This window comes from Condylura cristata, unplaced genomic scaffold, assembly GCF_000260355.1.
Source record: "Condylura cristata isolate star-nosed mole 26May11 unplaced genomic scaffold, ConCri1.0 scaffold00002, whole genome shotgun sequence".
In the NCBI taxonomy this organism is placed as follows: domain Eukaryota; kingdom Metazoa; phylum Chordata; class Mammalia; order Eulipotyphla; family Talpidae; genus Condylura; species Condylura cristata.
Genome location: NW_004567103.1, coordinates 73,214,001 through 73,230,240, shown reverse-complemented (window position 1 = coordinate 73,230,240; position 16,240 = coordinate 73,214,001). Strand labels below are relative to the sequence as shown.

At 35.8% G+C, this 16,240-nt stretch overlaps 1 protein-coding gene across 4 annotated transcripts in view; it reads left to right on the top strand.

Annotated features, from left to right (window-relative positions):
• Window positions 1-16,240, top strand: part of UBXN4 (UBX domain protein 4) — a 49,688-nt gene that overhangs the window by 7,549 nt on the left and 25,899 nt on the right. For 3 of the 4 annotated variants that reach the window (XM_012727651.1, XM_012727654.1, XM_004674692.2), the window contains exons 3-7: window positions 3,530-3,558; window positions 4,017-4,135; window positions 4,746-4,920; window positions 10,050-10,143; window positions 15,771-15,825. In XM_012727651.1, coding sequence (XP_012583105.1) covers window positions 3,530-3,558; window positions 4,017-4,135; window positions 4,746-4,920; window positions 10,050-10,143; window positions 15,771-15,825 — 472 coding nt within the window. The remainder of the gene's footprint in view (window positions 1-3,529; window positions 3,559-4,016; window positions 4,136-4,745; window positions 4,921-10,049; window positions 10,144-15,770; window positions 15,826-16,240) is intronic. The other variant, XM_012727659.1, reaches the window with a different exon arrangement.

Below are 16,240 nucleotides of genomic sequence, written 5' to 3'. Positions count from 1 at the left end.
GAATCATATAATTACATATTGTTACTGCTTCAATAGAAAGAATAAAATATTTAGTGTATAATACAGGAAACCAAAAAATTCTAATAATTACCTCTGCATTTGTAAATATTTTATGTAAAAATTTTCAGTGTTAACAATTACATTGTAAAGCAAATTACAGTACAATCTGACTTATAATAGCCATAAAGCTATATATTATTTAAACTATAATAGTTACTTTAAAAATGAAATTTGTTGTATTAATGTATGTGGTATCATATTGTCCATTGTCTTCCAGGAACAATTTTTTTTTTGTAGGTTTTATTTATGTTTATAGAACTGGGATACACGCCAAAGTTGTGGTGGGTGAGAAGATTCACCAGCGACAGAGTAGGGAGCAAAACAAGCAGATTGACAAAGTACACTGCTGAGGGGAGCAGTGGGTGGGTCAGAAGAGGTCTGTCACACCATGTGGGTCAGCTCACTGGCCGGGAATTGAACTCCTCTTGCACTGGCTTCATAGAGCTTCGTAATGTGGTGCTTTAACCTGTCGCGCCATCAGGGAAAGCCCCCAGGAGCAAATTTTTTTTTTTTTTTTTTTTGTAATGAGTTTATTTGTGGACTTACAGAGTTACAGATGTTGCCAAATATCCAGGAAACAACATTTTCTAAACTTTTAGAAATGGAATTCTGCAGCTCAAATGAGAGTTGAGAGTTAGAAATATAAACAATAAAATTGGGTTCTCATTGACTGCTGTATTCCATTTTTTTTTTGGTTTATAACAATCTAAAATTTTTCATATCATTTTGTTTTTCTTAAGATGTATTGTTTCACAATCATTTTATTGTCTAATACTTAAATTGTTGTTATACATGTTTCTCAGATTAGCATTTTGATTGAATGCCATATATATTTTTATGTATAACATACTCATTTTTCTTTATCATTTTTTCTTATCTACCTATCTTCTAATCTATCTGTTTTTAAGACATTTTCTGGTATTAGTAACTGTAAGTATTTGGAATTACACAACCTGGGCTGCCAGTTAAAATATTTAATTAAAAAAAATCAGTGGCCCTCCCTGGTGGCCCAGCGGGTTGAAGCTAAAGCCACTTGCATATGGATTCGATTCCCGCCTGCCCTGGAGGTGACCACATGGCACGACAGACCTCTCCTGGCCCGCCTGCTGCTCCCCTCAGCAGTGTACTTCGTTGATCTTCCTGTTCTGCTTCCCGCTCTGTCTCTGGTGAAGCCTCTCGCCACCCCTGAGCCTCTGGCCTGTACCCCAGTTCTGTATGAACAAATAAATAAATCTTTAAAAAAAAAAATCAATACTATTGTCAGACAATGAATAAAAATAAATCATATTGTCAGGCAGTTTTTTTTCTTTATTGCCACTTTTTACATTAAGTATAATGGGCTATTATCAGCAATGCATTTGATGTTTGTCAGGCTATTCTTTGCGACATATATATATATTTTTTTTTTTATTACAAAACTTTATTTTTACATCATTTTGTACATTTTTTTTTCCATCTTGATTGTAATCCCCCCAAGTTTCCCATCACCAAATCACCCGTGTGCCATCACCATAATCCCCCCTTCCCCCGTTTTTGATCCCATTCCCCACTCCACCCCCTCAAAATGTCTTTCCCCCCTCCCCCTGTTTTTGATCCCATTCTGCACTCCACCCCCTCAAAATGTCTCTGGTATATGGTTGTTCATTTTTTTTGTTATTTTCTCGCCTGGTCCATTATACTCCTGCTATGAGTGAAACCATCCGGTATTTTTCTTTCTCTTTCTGGCTTATCTCACTAAGCATGATCTTTTCCAGCTCCATCCAAGTTGCTGCAAAAGACATGTGTTTCTCTTTTTTAGTTGCTGAGTAATATTCCATTATATATATGTATCACATCTTTTTTATCCAGTCATCTACTTTTGGGCATTTGGGCTGCTTCCATGTTTTTCCAATTGTAAATAAAGCAGCAGTAAACATGGGGGTACAGGTATCTTTTTCAATCAGTGTTTTGTGTCTTTTGGGTAGATACCTAGGAGTGTGATTGCTGGGTCATAGGGAAGCTCCATGTTTAGCAGTTTGAGGAACCTCCAAACAGTTTTCCATAGTGGTTGTACTAGTTTTCATTCCCACCAGCAGTGCAGGAGAGTTCCTTTTTCTCCACATCCTCGCCAACATTTGTTGTTACTAGTTGTTTGAAGATGTGCCATTCCCCAGGAGCAATTTTTATTTTAAAGTCAGTAAAATGGCAAGAGGAATATTGGGGTTTGTAGGAAATGTGGAAGAAATGAGAGATTCAGAATGCAACAGATTTCTGTTAGCAAACTCCAGGATATCTATATTTGGAGACAATTGATGTTTGCTTCATGTCACCATTAGTAGAATCTAGTGTACCTTTTAAATTGTGAAAAGTAAATTTTATTATACAGTGACTTTACCTAATGTTCTAGCAACATTTTAGTGTATAATTATTTATAGAGAGAGCCATATTGGAAATAGATTGATAGGAAATGTATCCAAAAGCATGTTACATTGGTTATTTATGAAAAGGCAGATTTTTTTTTTGTATTTTCAGATACTTTGTTATAATTATGCTTTATATCCAGAAAATTCTAGTTCTTGGGAGCATTAATTTGATTTTTGGAATTCTCTTTGTTAATCAGTAACTCTTGCTTTGTATTTTAGTATGTAAATCCTTTTTCCCATTCCTGTCCCTAACAAATTATTAAAACTCTATTTTTTGCCTCTTTTTTTTTTTACAAAAACGATAGTATCTTGACCCACTTTTATGTTTCTTTTTTTTTTTCTTTTTCTTTTTTGAAGATTTATTATGCATACAGAACTGGGGTACAAGCCAGAGGTGCAGGGGGTGAGAGGATTCGCCAGAGACAGAATGGGGAGCAGAATAGTCAGACTGATGAAGTATACTGCTGATGGGAGCAGTGGGTGAGACAGGAGATGTCTGCTGTACCAGGGAAGTGTGGGTCACTTCCCTGGCCAGGTATTGAACTCATGCTTCAGTGGCTTCTATAAGTTCATAGTGCTGCACTTTAACCTGTTGCGCCACCAGAAATGACCTTCTTTCTCTTTTTTATGATTGCATAATTAATCAGTTTTTAGTGATGTAAATATAGGTTGCTTTGAATCGTTTTTACAAAGTATATTATCACTTACACAAATAAGTGATAGGCATTAATATTTCTCATTACTCATTGAGATACTGTATTCAGGTATACTCGCTGCTGAGAAAGTACCATGGCAGATAATAACTTAACTTTTAGCTACCAAATCCAGCCACCAGTTTGTGGGTTATAAGAGCAAATACTATTTTAATCTGGAAATTGTAAATCAAACCAAAAAGAATGGCAAAGAATGGCAAAGAATTTTCTCCTTCCAGCTAATGGCTGTGAAAGCAATAGTAGCTTCAAAAAAATACTTCTGATTGGTACAGTAAATTTTTATGAAAATAACTTGTTATTTAAGAAAATGTATGTGTTCACCTGGCAATTTTCTGTTTGATTTTTGTTTTGCAGTGAAGCCTGCCTACAGTTTTCACAAATCTGTATCCTTTCAGTGAAGGTCCAAGGTTAATTATTCTGGTTAATTCTTGACATTTAGAAATATTTTTTAAGATTTATTTTTATTTATTTATGCATATAAGAACTGGAGTGTAAGCCAGAGGTGTGGAAGTAAAAGGATTCACCAAGGAGAGAGTGACAAGCAGAACAGGTGAATGTACTTAAGGAAAGCAATGAGCAATACAGTTGAGGTCCGCTGTGCCATATATACCTCTCTGGCCAGGGATTGAATTCAAGCAGCAACCATGATAGCAAGATACCACTGAGACTTAACTTTACCCCTGGCCCCCAGAGAGGCCTTGAAGTTATTTTGTAAACATGGTAGTTGATTATACCAATTTTGAAAGCCACAAAGATGACTTGCTTTACTTTGTTACCATTTGTGTTTCATAAAATTATTTTTTGTTTCCCATGAGTTGTTTGACTTAATTAAACTGTCAAGATCCTGTAGTGTGTGTTCCATCCAGTTTCTTTATTGGCGACAGTGGAATTCCTTTGGAAGTAATAGCAGGAAGTATTTCTGCAGATGAACTTGTTAACAGAATCCACAAAGTTCAGCAGGTGAGAAAGAACAAAATTGTTCTGTCTATAAACATGAGAAGATATCAGGAACTTAATATTGGAGCCATTCTTTAGATTCAGGAACTTGCATGCCTTTAAACTTAAGAAGTAGCAAATACTGTTTTCTTGGCAGGTTTTGAATATAGCTTTGTGGAGTTAAATGTACCTGTAGCTGGTACTTATGTGGATGCTTATTAACTCTTTTCCTCCCTCATCAGACCACTTAATCCATACCACTATTTGTTGCCAGAGTGAGTCTGTCATATGGAGGCCCCTAACACTGTATTGCTTAATATACTTTAAGGACTATAATTCAGTCTCTCATTTGCATCCGCTTTGGAGAAATGGCTCATAGAGCTTGTAATCTTTTTTTCAGTTTTAATTTAAAGGAAAATCAACAATGCTTTAAAAACTTTGTTACTCTCTTGTCTTAGTTAAATGCTGTAATGTGATTATATTATGTGTTAAGTAAACATTTGAAAGTTATCTTAGCCAAGTTTTGTACTTTATCCTCTAGTATATAGATTTAATCATATTTTGACCTTACTTATCATAGTAAATTCATATTTTTATCACTAAAACTCCAGTGTTGTTTTTTTTTTTTACCCAGATGCACTCAGTAAAAGGTGAAACATCAATGGCAAATGACAACCCAATAGAAAATTCAGTCTCTACACCTCCCACCTCTTTTGAACCTACCAGCACTTCTGAAAACTCTCAATACAGAAATGTAGAACTTTGTGAGGCACCACCCACTTCTGATTCAAAGTCAGAATCTGCAACAGGTAATTTTCTATATACCCTTTTGGGTACAGTGGAAGTACACCTTCACTTCTTTTAAAGGCCATGGATTAGTATCTCTAAAAATAAAAACTTTAAATTTAAGGATTGTTTTAAAAACATATATAGATCATTTAGGGTAGAAGAGGATGAAGTCAGTGAATATGCTCTTCAATCTTAAATAGGCAACAATCCAAAATAGTTGATATGTAATTTCTGTCCCTCTGCCTTGATTCAGGGACTATCATTATGGTACTTAGCAGGTTTTTTAAGATTTTTTTTTTTTTTTTATGTACATACAGAACTGGGGTACAGGCCAGAGGCTCAGGGGTGGTGAGAGGCTTCACCAGAGACAGAGTGGGGAGCAGAACAGGCAGATCTATGAAGTACACTGCTGAGGGGAGCAGCCAGCGGGTCAGGAGAGGTCTGCAACGCCATGTAGTCGCCTCCGGGGCAGGCGGGGATCGAACTCATGCAGAAGTGGCTTTAGCATCTCAGTGCAGTGCTTTAACCCGCTGCGCCACCAGGGAGGGCCCGGTACTTAGCAGGTTTTTAAACCTTTCCAGCCTAGAAGATTTTGGAAGGTCTAAATGAACTAATGTAGTTGGAATTGTTTTTATAACATAAAAATGCTATATAAATTTGAGAGAATAGTCTTCAATTTTAGAATTAGAACTAAAAGATAATTATAAAGTACAGCTTGTAAAAATAACAGGTGTGACTGCAAATTGCAAAAGAGAAGTTAAATTAGGGGTTTTGATTTGAATTGTTTGATGCTATTTATGAACACTTTGCTTGTATACTTTTTTTAAAGATTTATTTATTTATTCATACAGAACCGGGGTACAGGCCAGAGATGTGGAGGGTGAGAGGATTTACCAGGGACAGAGTGGGGAGCAGAACAGGCAGATCGATGAAGTACACTGCTGAGGAGAGCAGAGGGCCGGTCAGGAGAGGTCTGCCACGCCATGTAGATCTCCTCCAGGGAGGCAAGGATCGAATTCATGCGGAAGTGGCTTAAGCTTCTTAGTGCAGTGCTTTAACCCGCTGTGCCACGAGGGAGGGGCCTGCTTGTATACTTTTAATGGCAGGAAGATTATATCTTGTTGAAAGTGTTTTAAGAAATATTCTTTCTTATATTGAGCTGAATGGGGAGCAGGACAGGCAGACTGACTGAAATACACTGCTTCTAGGCAAAGTCCATAGTTTGCAGTTTACTCTTGGTAATTTATATACTCTGAGTTTGGGCAAATATATAATGACATGTATCCATCATCATAGTTTCTTAAAGAGTATTTTCACTGTCCCCCAATATTTTCTGTGCTCTGCCTGTTCATCGCCCACTGATAACCTTACTGCCTTCATAGTTTGTCTTACTGCCAAAATATTATGTTGTTGTAATTATATAGAATATAATCTTTTCACATTGGCTTTTTTAATTTAATAATGTGTGTTTCAGGTTTCTCTGTCTTTTCTTCGCTTGATAGCTCATTTCTACATTATCTAGTTCTATCACAATTTATTCATCTAGTCTCCTATTGGACATCTCAGTTCCATCTGTATTTTAAAAATTATGAAGAAAGCGATACAGGTTTCTTTGTCAGTATAAGTTATTTTGTTTGTTTGTTCAGATAACCAAGGAGGGATATTGCTAGATTGTATGGTCAGAATATGTTTAGTTTTGTAAGAAACTAACACACTGTCTTATAAAGTTGCTATATCCCTAGACAGCTTATTGATATTTCAGTTCTGGAATTTCTAGTTCTTTCTTTCTCTTACTCCTCTATATTCTAACTTGTTAGTTACTTTGAAATAATTTGATTCACAAGAAGTTATAAAAACTGTACATAGTTTCTGAGTACCCTTTATCCAGGTTTTATTCTTCTAACATCTTTTAATTCACTTAAGCATGCTTTCCTTTACTTCACTGAGTTATGACTGCTTTATCGTCATTGTATATAATAAATCCTATCTGATAATACTTTATCTGGCTGATCTCAGCATTGACTTCTGTTGATTGTCTTTTTTCCTTGAGAATGGATAACATTTTCCTTCTACATCATATGTCAAGAGTTTTTGGATTGTATCTTGTACATTGGTTTCTGTTCTGTTCCTGCAGAGTGTTGATGTTTTTGTTTTAGTAGTCAGTTAACTCCAGCTAGACTTAGACTGTAAACTATCTTCTCTGAGGTGAGTAGCAACTCTATTCCCTGTTCTTTCATAGCTTTTTCAACTTTATTATGGTAAATGTAAAACAAACAAAAAAATTGAGTAAATAGTGTAAGAAATACCACAAAACTCATTGTCTGTCCTTGTTGCCTTAGGAGTTAAGTCTCAATGTTGTAACTGCTAAGGCCTAACCCATATGTTGCACAGCACACCTCTGCTTGTCCTCTGTTCCCCTCAGCAGTGTATTTCAGTAAATCTGCCTTTTCTGCTTGCCACCATGTCTCTGGTGAATCTTCTCAACACTTTCTCCTCTCCACCCCTCCATACTTCTGTCCTGCTTGTTCTTCTGCACAAATAGAGAAAAAAATTTGCCTGTCCTCAACCAGTACATATGAACAATATTGTTCCATCTGTACCTCCTACTCCTTTTTTCCTCCACTTATTATTTAAACTTATTCTATCATTTCATCTAAAAATGTTAGTATCTAAAACATGTGACCTTAAAAAAAACAACACTGTATGATTGGCCCTCACCAAACAGAAAGTTTAATGGTAAAAAAAAAAAAAATTTTATCATTAGTTAACTAGACAATATTAACATTACACTATTATTTCAGTTTGTTTGAATTAGAGTCCAGTCTGTTGTTACTGACTGGTGAGTTTTTTCATTCAGTCAGTATATAAATTCTTATTTTTTACTTGCTGTTTTTGTTTGTAGTTTCCTAGTCTGGATTTTGCTGCATCCTTAATGATATTGTGTAAATATTCTCCTGAATTGGTATAACTAGAGACTTAACTCCTGCCATACTTCATCAAGTTTTACCTTTTACCTCAGTTGGGTAATTGATTTATTATCCATTTATATATTACTGTATCTAGAGTCAATAATAAACTTAACAATTAGTAATTACTCTTATAATTCTTACTCCATTTTTTTAATATAATAGTTTATTTTTACATCATTTGTGCCTTTTTCCATCTCAGTTGTAATCCCCGTGGGCTTTCCATCACCACATCACCCATGTGCCATCACCATAATCTAGTACACTTCCCTCCCCGCACCGTTTTTGATCCCATTCCACCCCCGTAAAATATCTCTGGTATATAATTGTTCATTATTATTATTATTTTCTCCCTTGATCCTTTATACTCCTGCTATGAGTGAAATCATCCAGTATTCTTCCTTTTCTTTCTGGCTTATTTCACTAAGCATGATCTTTTTTTTTTTTTTTAATTATTTATTTATTTGTGCATACAGAACTGGGGTACAGGCCAGAGGCTCAGGGGCGGTGAGAGGCTTCACCAGAGACAGCGCCGGGAACAGAACAGGCAGATCCACGAAGTTCACTGCTGAGGGTAGCAACGGGCGGGCCAGGAGAGGTCTGCCACACCATGTGGTCACCTCCGGGGCAGGCGGGAATCAAACTCAATTGCGGAAGCGGCTTTAGATTCTCAGTGCTGTGCTTTAACCCGCTGCGCCACCAGGGAGGGCCAAGCATGATCTTTTCCAGCTCTCTCCATGTTGCTGCAAAAGGCATGTGTTTATTTATTTATTTTTTTTTGGTTGCTGAGTAATATTCCATTGTGTGTATGTACCACATCTTTTTTAATCTAGTCATCTACTTTTGGGCATTTGGGTTGTTTCCATGTCTTTCCAATTGTAAATAAAGCAGCAGTAAATATGGGGTTGCAGGTGTCTTTTTGAATCACTGTCTTTGTATCTTTTGAGTAGATATCTAGGAGTGGGATTGCTGGGTTATATGGAAGCTCCATGTTTAGCAGTTTGAGAAACCTCCAAACAGTTTTCCATAGTGATTGTACTAGTTTGCATTCCCACCAGTAGTGCAGGAGAGTTTCTTTTTCTCCACATCCTCACCAACATTTGTAGTTGCTAGTTGTTTTAAGATATGCCATTATCACTAGTATGAGGTGTTACCTCATTGGGGTTTTAATTTGCATCTCCCTTATTACAAGTGATGTTGAACATTTTTTCCATATGCTTGTTGGCCATCTGCATTTCCTGTTTGGAGAAGTGTCTTTTTAGCTCTTCTGCCCATTTTCTGATGGGGTTGTTTACTTTTGTTGAGTTTCATCAGTTCTTTGTATATCTTTGTGATCAATCCTTTATCGCTAGTCTTGTGTGAGACATTTTTTTCCCAGTTAGTGGGATGTCTGTTTGTTTTTTGTAATGTCTCTTTTGCTGTACAGAAGCTCTTTAACTTGATGTATTCCCATCTATTTATCCTTGTCTTCACTATCATTACATTGGGTGCTGTATCTTCAAAGATGTTACTGAAGTGTATGTCGTGTAATGTTCCGCCTATCTTTGCTTCCAGGTACTTTCTGGTTTCCATTCTTATGTCTAGGTCTTTAATCCACTTCGAGTTGATTTTTGTGTATGGTGTGAAGTAGTGATCTAGTTTCATTTTTTTGCGTGTAGCTTCCCAGTTTTCCTACCACCATTTGTTGAACAAATTTTCATTGTTCCATTGTATCTTCTTTGATCTTTTGTTAAAGATTAGCTGCCCATAAACCTGTGGATCCGTTCATTCTTTTAAAAAAGATTTATTTATTTATTTATGCATACAAGAACTGGAGTAAACATCAAAGGTGTGGGGGGAGGGGTGAAAGGAATCACCAGGATCATAGTGGTAGGAGCAGAACAGGGAGATCTACTGAAATACACTGAGGGAACAATGGATGAGTGGAGGAGAGGTCTGCTGTGCCATGTGGGTTACCTCCTTGGCCAGGCATTGAACTTGTACTGCAGTGGCTGCTAATAGTGCACTGTGCTTTATTTAAAACCCTTGTGCCATCAGGGAGGCCCCATTCTTACTCCATTCTTAAGGAAAATAATATTGAAGGAATAAGATTATTAACAAATGTAATCCAAAAGTATTGTGCATTCTGAAAATTTAGCATTAAATAAAATATTGTTCTTACTTCTTTTCATTTAATAAATGAGGTGAAGAAAGTCCAGGCCATGCCACTTCATCCCAGGAAGCTAGTGGATGCTCAAATCAGAGACCTGCAGAGGACCTGACCATCAGAGTAGAAAGGTTTGCTCTTATTTTCATGAATAGTATTTGTTGAAAAAAATAATAGTTTTTAATTATTTCATTAATTTGAGTAAAATCTAAAATTACACAGATGAAATTCAGAATTGTGGGTGAGAATTTTTTTTTACTTACCAACTTGTATCCATGAAGATTGCATTCTAGAAACAAGCATCTGTGTTTCTGAAGTCGTCATCAGTCTACGTGAGGACCAGTCATCCTAACAATCTTTCTCTCTGCCATTATGGTACATGTTCCTTCTATCACTTGCGGTTTTATTTCTCTATACCATAAAAGTTATAAATGGGCAAAAATTTCAACTAATTTTATGACTTTGTGCACTTTGTTTCTAGTATAAACTAGAAACCTTACTGTTTCTAGTTTAGTGTTTTTATTTATAAAGTAATTATCAATCATTGTCTTTTATACTGTGATTGTTAAAATTTAAAAGTTAATGGTTAATGTGCAGAGATTATTTTTAGTCCTGACTTAAAACATTTAGTATTACCTGGAATTTAGGAAAAATCCCTTACTGAGAGTTTATACATGTTGACAGCTGCTCTGGGAAATAAAAGTTAAAGTGATAGCTGGCATTGGGTATTTGGTTTATTTATGACTCAATAAAAGTCCATTTAATTTCCACAAAACCTGGATTCTGATTGTTCTTTAGAGGTGCTGGGAAAGTAACATGGATCCTGTCCCAGTGGTGAGGAAATAGTTTAAGGTAGAAGAATAGCTTTGGGGAGCTAGAGTTCTCAGGAGCTCATCTTTTTCTGTTGCCTTCTGTTTTACTAACCCCATACTCACCGCTGTGCACCCTTTGGTGAAAATAGATCTGATGAAGTGAAGATCTAAAGTCAGAAAAACTTGGGGCCCGAGGGTGGTAGTGAGGGAAGAGAAGAAACAAGGCAAGTGACCTTTTATCAAGGATGACTCAAACACTGTTTCATTGCCGTGGGAAAGGGTAGTTTCTGTTTGTTTGATAATAACGAATTCATTCATGTAAGGGAAAGTCTGCTGTTGACTGGGTCTGAACAGAATATACTCTTAGAGTTTTTCCTACTCCTTGATATGTCATTTTTTTATTAAAAAATTATTATGTGTGTATGTGTTATTTGTTATATATAGTATAATAAGTTGCATAAGACATAGACCAAAAGGTATATACTAACATGATAGTATAGGAATTAGAGGTCTTTTTGAGATTTGTTAAGCTAAAAAACTTGAAACGATGCTTTTGGAGAAATACATAGGCAATTTTTTTGAAGTATATGCTATTAGGACATAAAATACATGTGGGCTGGGGGCCTTTTTAAAAAGGATGTTTAGTAATGAAATTAAGTAAAATTGGTAAGTTTTTAGCATGAGACACTTAAGAAAGTAGCTGTCCACTATGTAGAGAAATCTAGGTTATTTGGTTATATAATTAAAAACCACTAGGCACTTCAAACTGTTGCTAAGATTAATTTATGAAACTCAACTAACTAAAAAAGCCTAGAATACTAAAGCTAGTATTAATTTATTTAGCAACTGTAGTTTTGCATTTTGTTCATGAAATATATCCAAGTTGAAATTTTGTGCCTTTTGTGAAATTTGATTGATCAGTTGTGACAATAATAACACCCCACATAATATTCTTGTGCCAGACATCCTCTTATTATTATTTATAAGACTTCCTTTATCCTCATGGGCCCCTCTAGTAGACTCTCATTCTTTTTGCCTCTGACTCACTTATCTTCAGCACAGTTATTAGTCTTTGAAAGCCTAAAATGCTACTAGTTTTCCTGTGCTGAAATGCAGTGCTTTTTCTCAACCCAGATAAGTTGGATGCTTCTATCCTGTGGTGTCATTTGGTATTTATAGAATTGTGCAATTCGAAACTGTCTAAAGCAAAAATTTATGTGTTTTCCTTTAACCTTGATATTTTAAAATTCGTTAATGTACAGATTAAGAACTAAGGCTCAAAAATACGGCAGAGTGTGTTAGTAACTATGATTCTAACTTTTATCTTAGGTAATAACATCTATTTCCTGACACCAGGTTTATTGGAGACTACTTTTTTCTTCATCTAGCTTGAAGAAAAGTAATTTTTTCAAGGAGAAACATGACTAAACTGTCAGCTTAGAAACATCTTATGTTGTGAATATAAAGTTGTGAATATAGAGTTTCTATCTTGAGCTGTGTTTTCTTTTTTTTTTTTTTAAGATTTATTTATTTGTGCATACAGAACTGGGGTACAGGCCAGAGGCTCAGGGGCAGCGACAGACTTCACCAGCAACAGAGTGGGGAGCAGAATAGGCAGATCAACGAAGTACACTGCTGAAGGGAGCAGTGGGCTGGCCAGGAGAGGTCTGCCACGCATGTGGTCACCTCCGGGGCAGGCGGGAATCAAACTCATGCGGAAGTGGCTTTAGCTTCTCAGTGCTGTGCTTTAACCCGCCGTGCCACCAGGGAGGGCCCTGTGTTTTCTTTTTTTTAAAGATTTATTTATGCATGCAGAACTGGGGTACAGGGCAGAGTTGCATTGATGGTGAGAGGGTTCACCAGAGACAGAGTAGGGAGCAGAACAGGCCGACTGATGAAATACACTGCTGAGGGGAGCAGCAGGCATGTCAAGAGAGGTCTGCTGTGCCATGTGGATCACCTTTACGGTGGGGATCGAACTCATGCTGAAATGGCTTTAGCTTCCTGGTGCTGTGCTTTAACCCGCTGCACCACCAGGGAGGGCATGAGCTGTGTTTTTCTCAAGGAAGTAAATTTAATATTTTAAAAAGTTTTGATGACTTGTGGGGTCAGAATTTTCTTTTCTAATTGTTATATAGTCTTCTTAAAGCAAAAACTTATATGAATCAGTGTTTCACATAAAAAGATACATTTTTTTCTATGGTGATGGCACATGGATGATTTGGTGATGGGAAGTCCCCAGGGATTACACTGAGATGGAAAAAGGCACAAAATGATGTAAAAGTAAACGATTATATTATTTAAAAAAAAAAAGATACATTTTTTTAGTTGTGTTTTTTAAGATTTATTTATTAGAGCCCTCCCTGGTGACTCAATGGGTTAAAAGCACAGTGACTAATGTAGCCACTGCAGCATGATTTCGATCCCTTCCCAAGGAAGTGGCCAACATGGCATGGCAGACCTCTCCTGACCTGCCTGCTGCTCTCCTCATCAGTGTACTTCATCAGTTTGCCTGTTCTGTTCCCCGCTCTGTCTCTGGTGAATCCACTCACCCCTGTACCTCTGGCCTGTACCCTAGTTCTGTATGCCATAAATAAATCTTAAGAAAAATTAAAGATTTATTTATTTATACAGACAAAAACAAGTTAGCCAGCGGTTATAGGGAGGGGGGTTAGAGGATTCACCAGAGTGTGGGAAACAGAACAGGCAGATGTATTAAAATACACTGCCAAGTGGAGCAGCATGTGATACAGGAGAGGTCTGCTGTGTCATGGGGGTTAGCTCCCTGGCCGGCTGAGGATCATACTCATGTTGTAATGACTAGAAGTAGCTGGATAGCACTATCCTTAATCCCTGCACAACCAGGGAAGCCCAAGATATATTTTGCTTATATCACTGTTTAAAAATACAAAAGGCAGAATTACCTGGGAAACAGAATTTCTAGTGCTGTTATTGGAAGTCTTTTATTTGGAAAGGTTTCAAGCCTGAAAAAAATTAAAGACAGATGGAGACACCCCCCCCCTTTTTTTTTTTTTCCTATTTGGTTGCTCTTTTGAAAACTAGTGGCACCTGCCCCATATGCCACTAAAAGACCAGTAAATAAAACAATTTCTCATGCAGTAAGATGTAATGGGCTTTTCAGCCAATTTAGAACAAAATTACATATTCTCAGAATTCTAAAAGTGTCATGTAATTAAAGAATGAAGACTTTTCAGATGTCTTTATAATGCTGTTATCACATTTAAGGATTAATAAATTGATTTAGTAAGATTATTTAATCTTGATCATCTTCTGATTTCCCCAGTTATCTTGATGTTCTTTATAACTTTTTCTCTGATTCAAGATCCAAAGAACATTCATTGAATTGAGCTTAGTTTATTTTAGTACAAAATACTTGTCTTACTGTTTTTATTTTTATTTTTCTTTAAGAATCTGAGCTTTGTTTCTGGAATGCTTCTTGATACGATGTCTGTTCCATCATTTCTAGATTCAAGTTAGACTTTTATGATGAGAACTTTTATTTAGCTAATGGCTTTCCTCATTATTCACATCAGTAGGCAACTAATATCAAATGTATTACTGGTGATAGTGGTGGGTTTTTGTTTTCCTAGATCTGTTACTTCCATAGTTATTAACTAGTATTCTTCTGTAGAGAAGTGCTTTGATTCCATACCTACACCTTTCCGTTACCCTCTTTTCTTCAGTAAACTTGTAATTGGATACCAGCACCCAAGTCAAGAAATTAAAAACTACCAATGCTTTAGTGCACTGGGACCTAATGCTGTTTCTCAATTGCTTCTTCCCTTCCATGGAAAATCACTTTCATTGAGTCTGACACCATAAATTACTTTTGCCTTGTTCTAAACTTCATAGTGAAACCATGCTGCATGTGCTCTTTTGTAAACACAGCATCACTTTTGTGAGACACTTCTCTCTTGTTACATGTGGCAGTAGTAATTGGTACATTCTCATAGCTGTGTAATGTTCTATTATTTGACTATGCCACAATTTATTTATCCATTCTATTATTGATAAATAGTTGAATTGTTTTAGTTTGGGGTTTCTGTATATAGGGCTGCTGTTAACATTCTTATACACGTCTTAGGTAGTTTATCTTTTGGGTTATTTAAAAGATTGGGAATTTCATGGGTACTGGTAATTTTGTAATTTCCTTAAGTAGTAAAATGTTTCATGAATTCCTTTTTTCCTCTAATGTGTTATATTTCAGTTCTCTCTAGTTCTTATGCACAAATTCTCCCAAATTTGGCTGGTGAATCCCCTTCATATTGAGTATTCTGTTTCACATATATCCCAGTCATACTTTGAGCACTTCCTGCTCAGAGAGAGTAAAATACCAGTAATTTTGAAAATATAATTTATATAATATGCACATTTATATTTATGTATAACCTACATATAGTATAAATAGATTATATACTACAATTTTAAATTCTATAACTATGAAAGACATAGTCCACTACTGTAAATTTAGTGTGTAATTCAGTAGACTTTAGTATATTTACAAGATTGTACAACCATCCCCACTGCTTTCAGAATCATTAGCTTTTAATTGATGCCATATAGTTGAGAATCATTATTATTAACCTATTATTAACCTAATGCTTACATTGAGCTTTTTGCTTTTGTTCTTAAAACAATTTTATGCTCTATTACTACTTCTGTATAAGGCATCAAACACTTGTAAATCAAATATATATGATCGAAATGTGTATGTGTATTGTAAAATCAGTATCAGGTAAATAAGGGGAGGTAATGGTAAATAAGGTATTCAGCTCCAGCTTAGCTTCTGATTATCTCCCACATATTCATGAATTTTGCTAGGGATTAGGCAGATTAGTTGTTGGTTTACTTTCAAGAGCACTTCTTTATTGATTTCTACATATCCATAGTTGTTTTAGCTAAATAAATCTCCATTTAAAATGCAGACTCACCAAAAAACTTGAAGAAAGGAGAGAAGAGAAAAGAAAAGAGGAAGAACAGGTAAACTTCTTGAACCTACCATTGGCTTACTATATTATTAAAATAATCAAAAATGTATTTGATTCTGTATTTAATTTGGCAGACCTAGAATGGCATCCAGCACAATGAAGGGCATTAACTGTCTTCTGTAGTAAGACTGGTTCACACTTTTGTGTTCTTTTTGTAAATTGCTAGGAATAAATTGGACCATCTTTTCTTCCTCAGCAGTGAGTTTTTTACATTTAGAATAAAGGAAAATGAGCTAAAATTATTTTGTGTGAGACATAAAATGTTTAGTCTTTTTTGAAGAGAAATGTGTAGATGGTCTGGTGAATTTTTTCCTCACATTGCATCATTTTTTTTTAAATTTTTTTTTTATTTTACAGAAGTTTATTTTTTTTATTTTTTTTTAAATGCCTTTTTTTTTAAGTTTTTT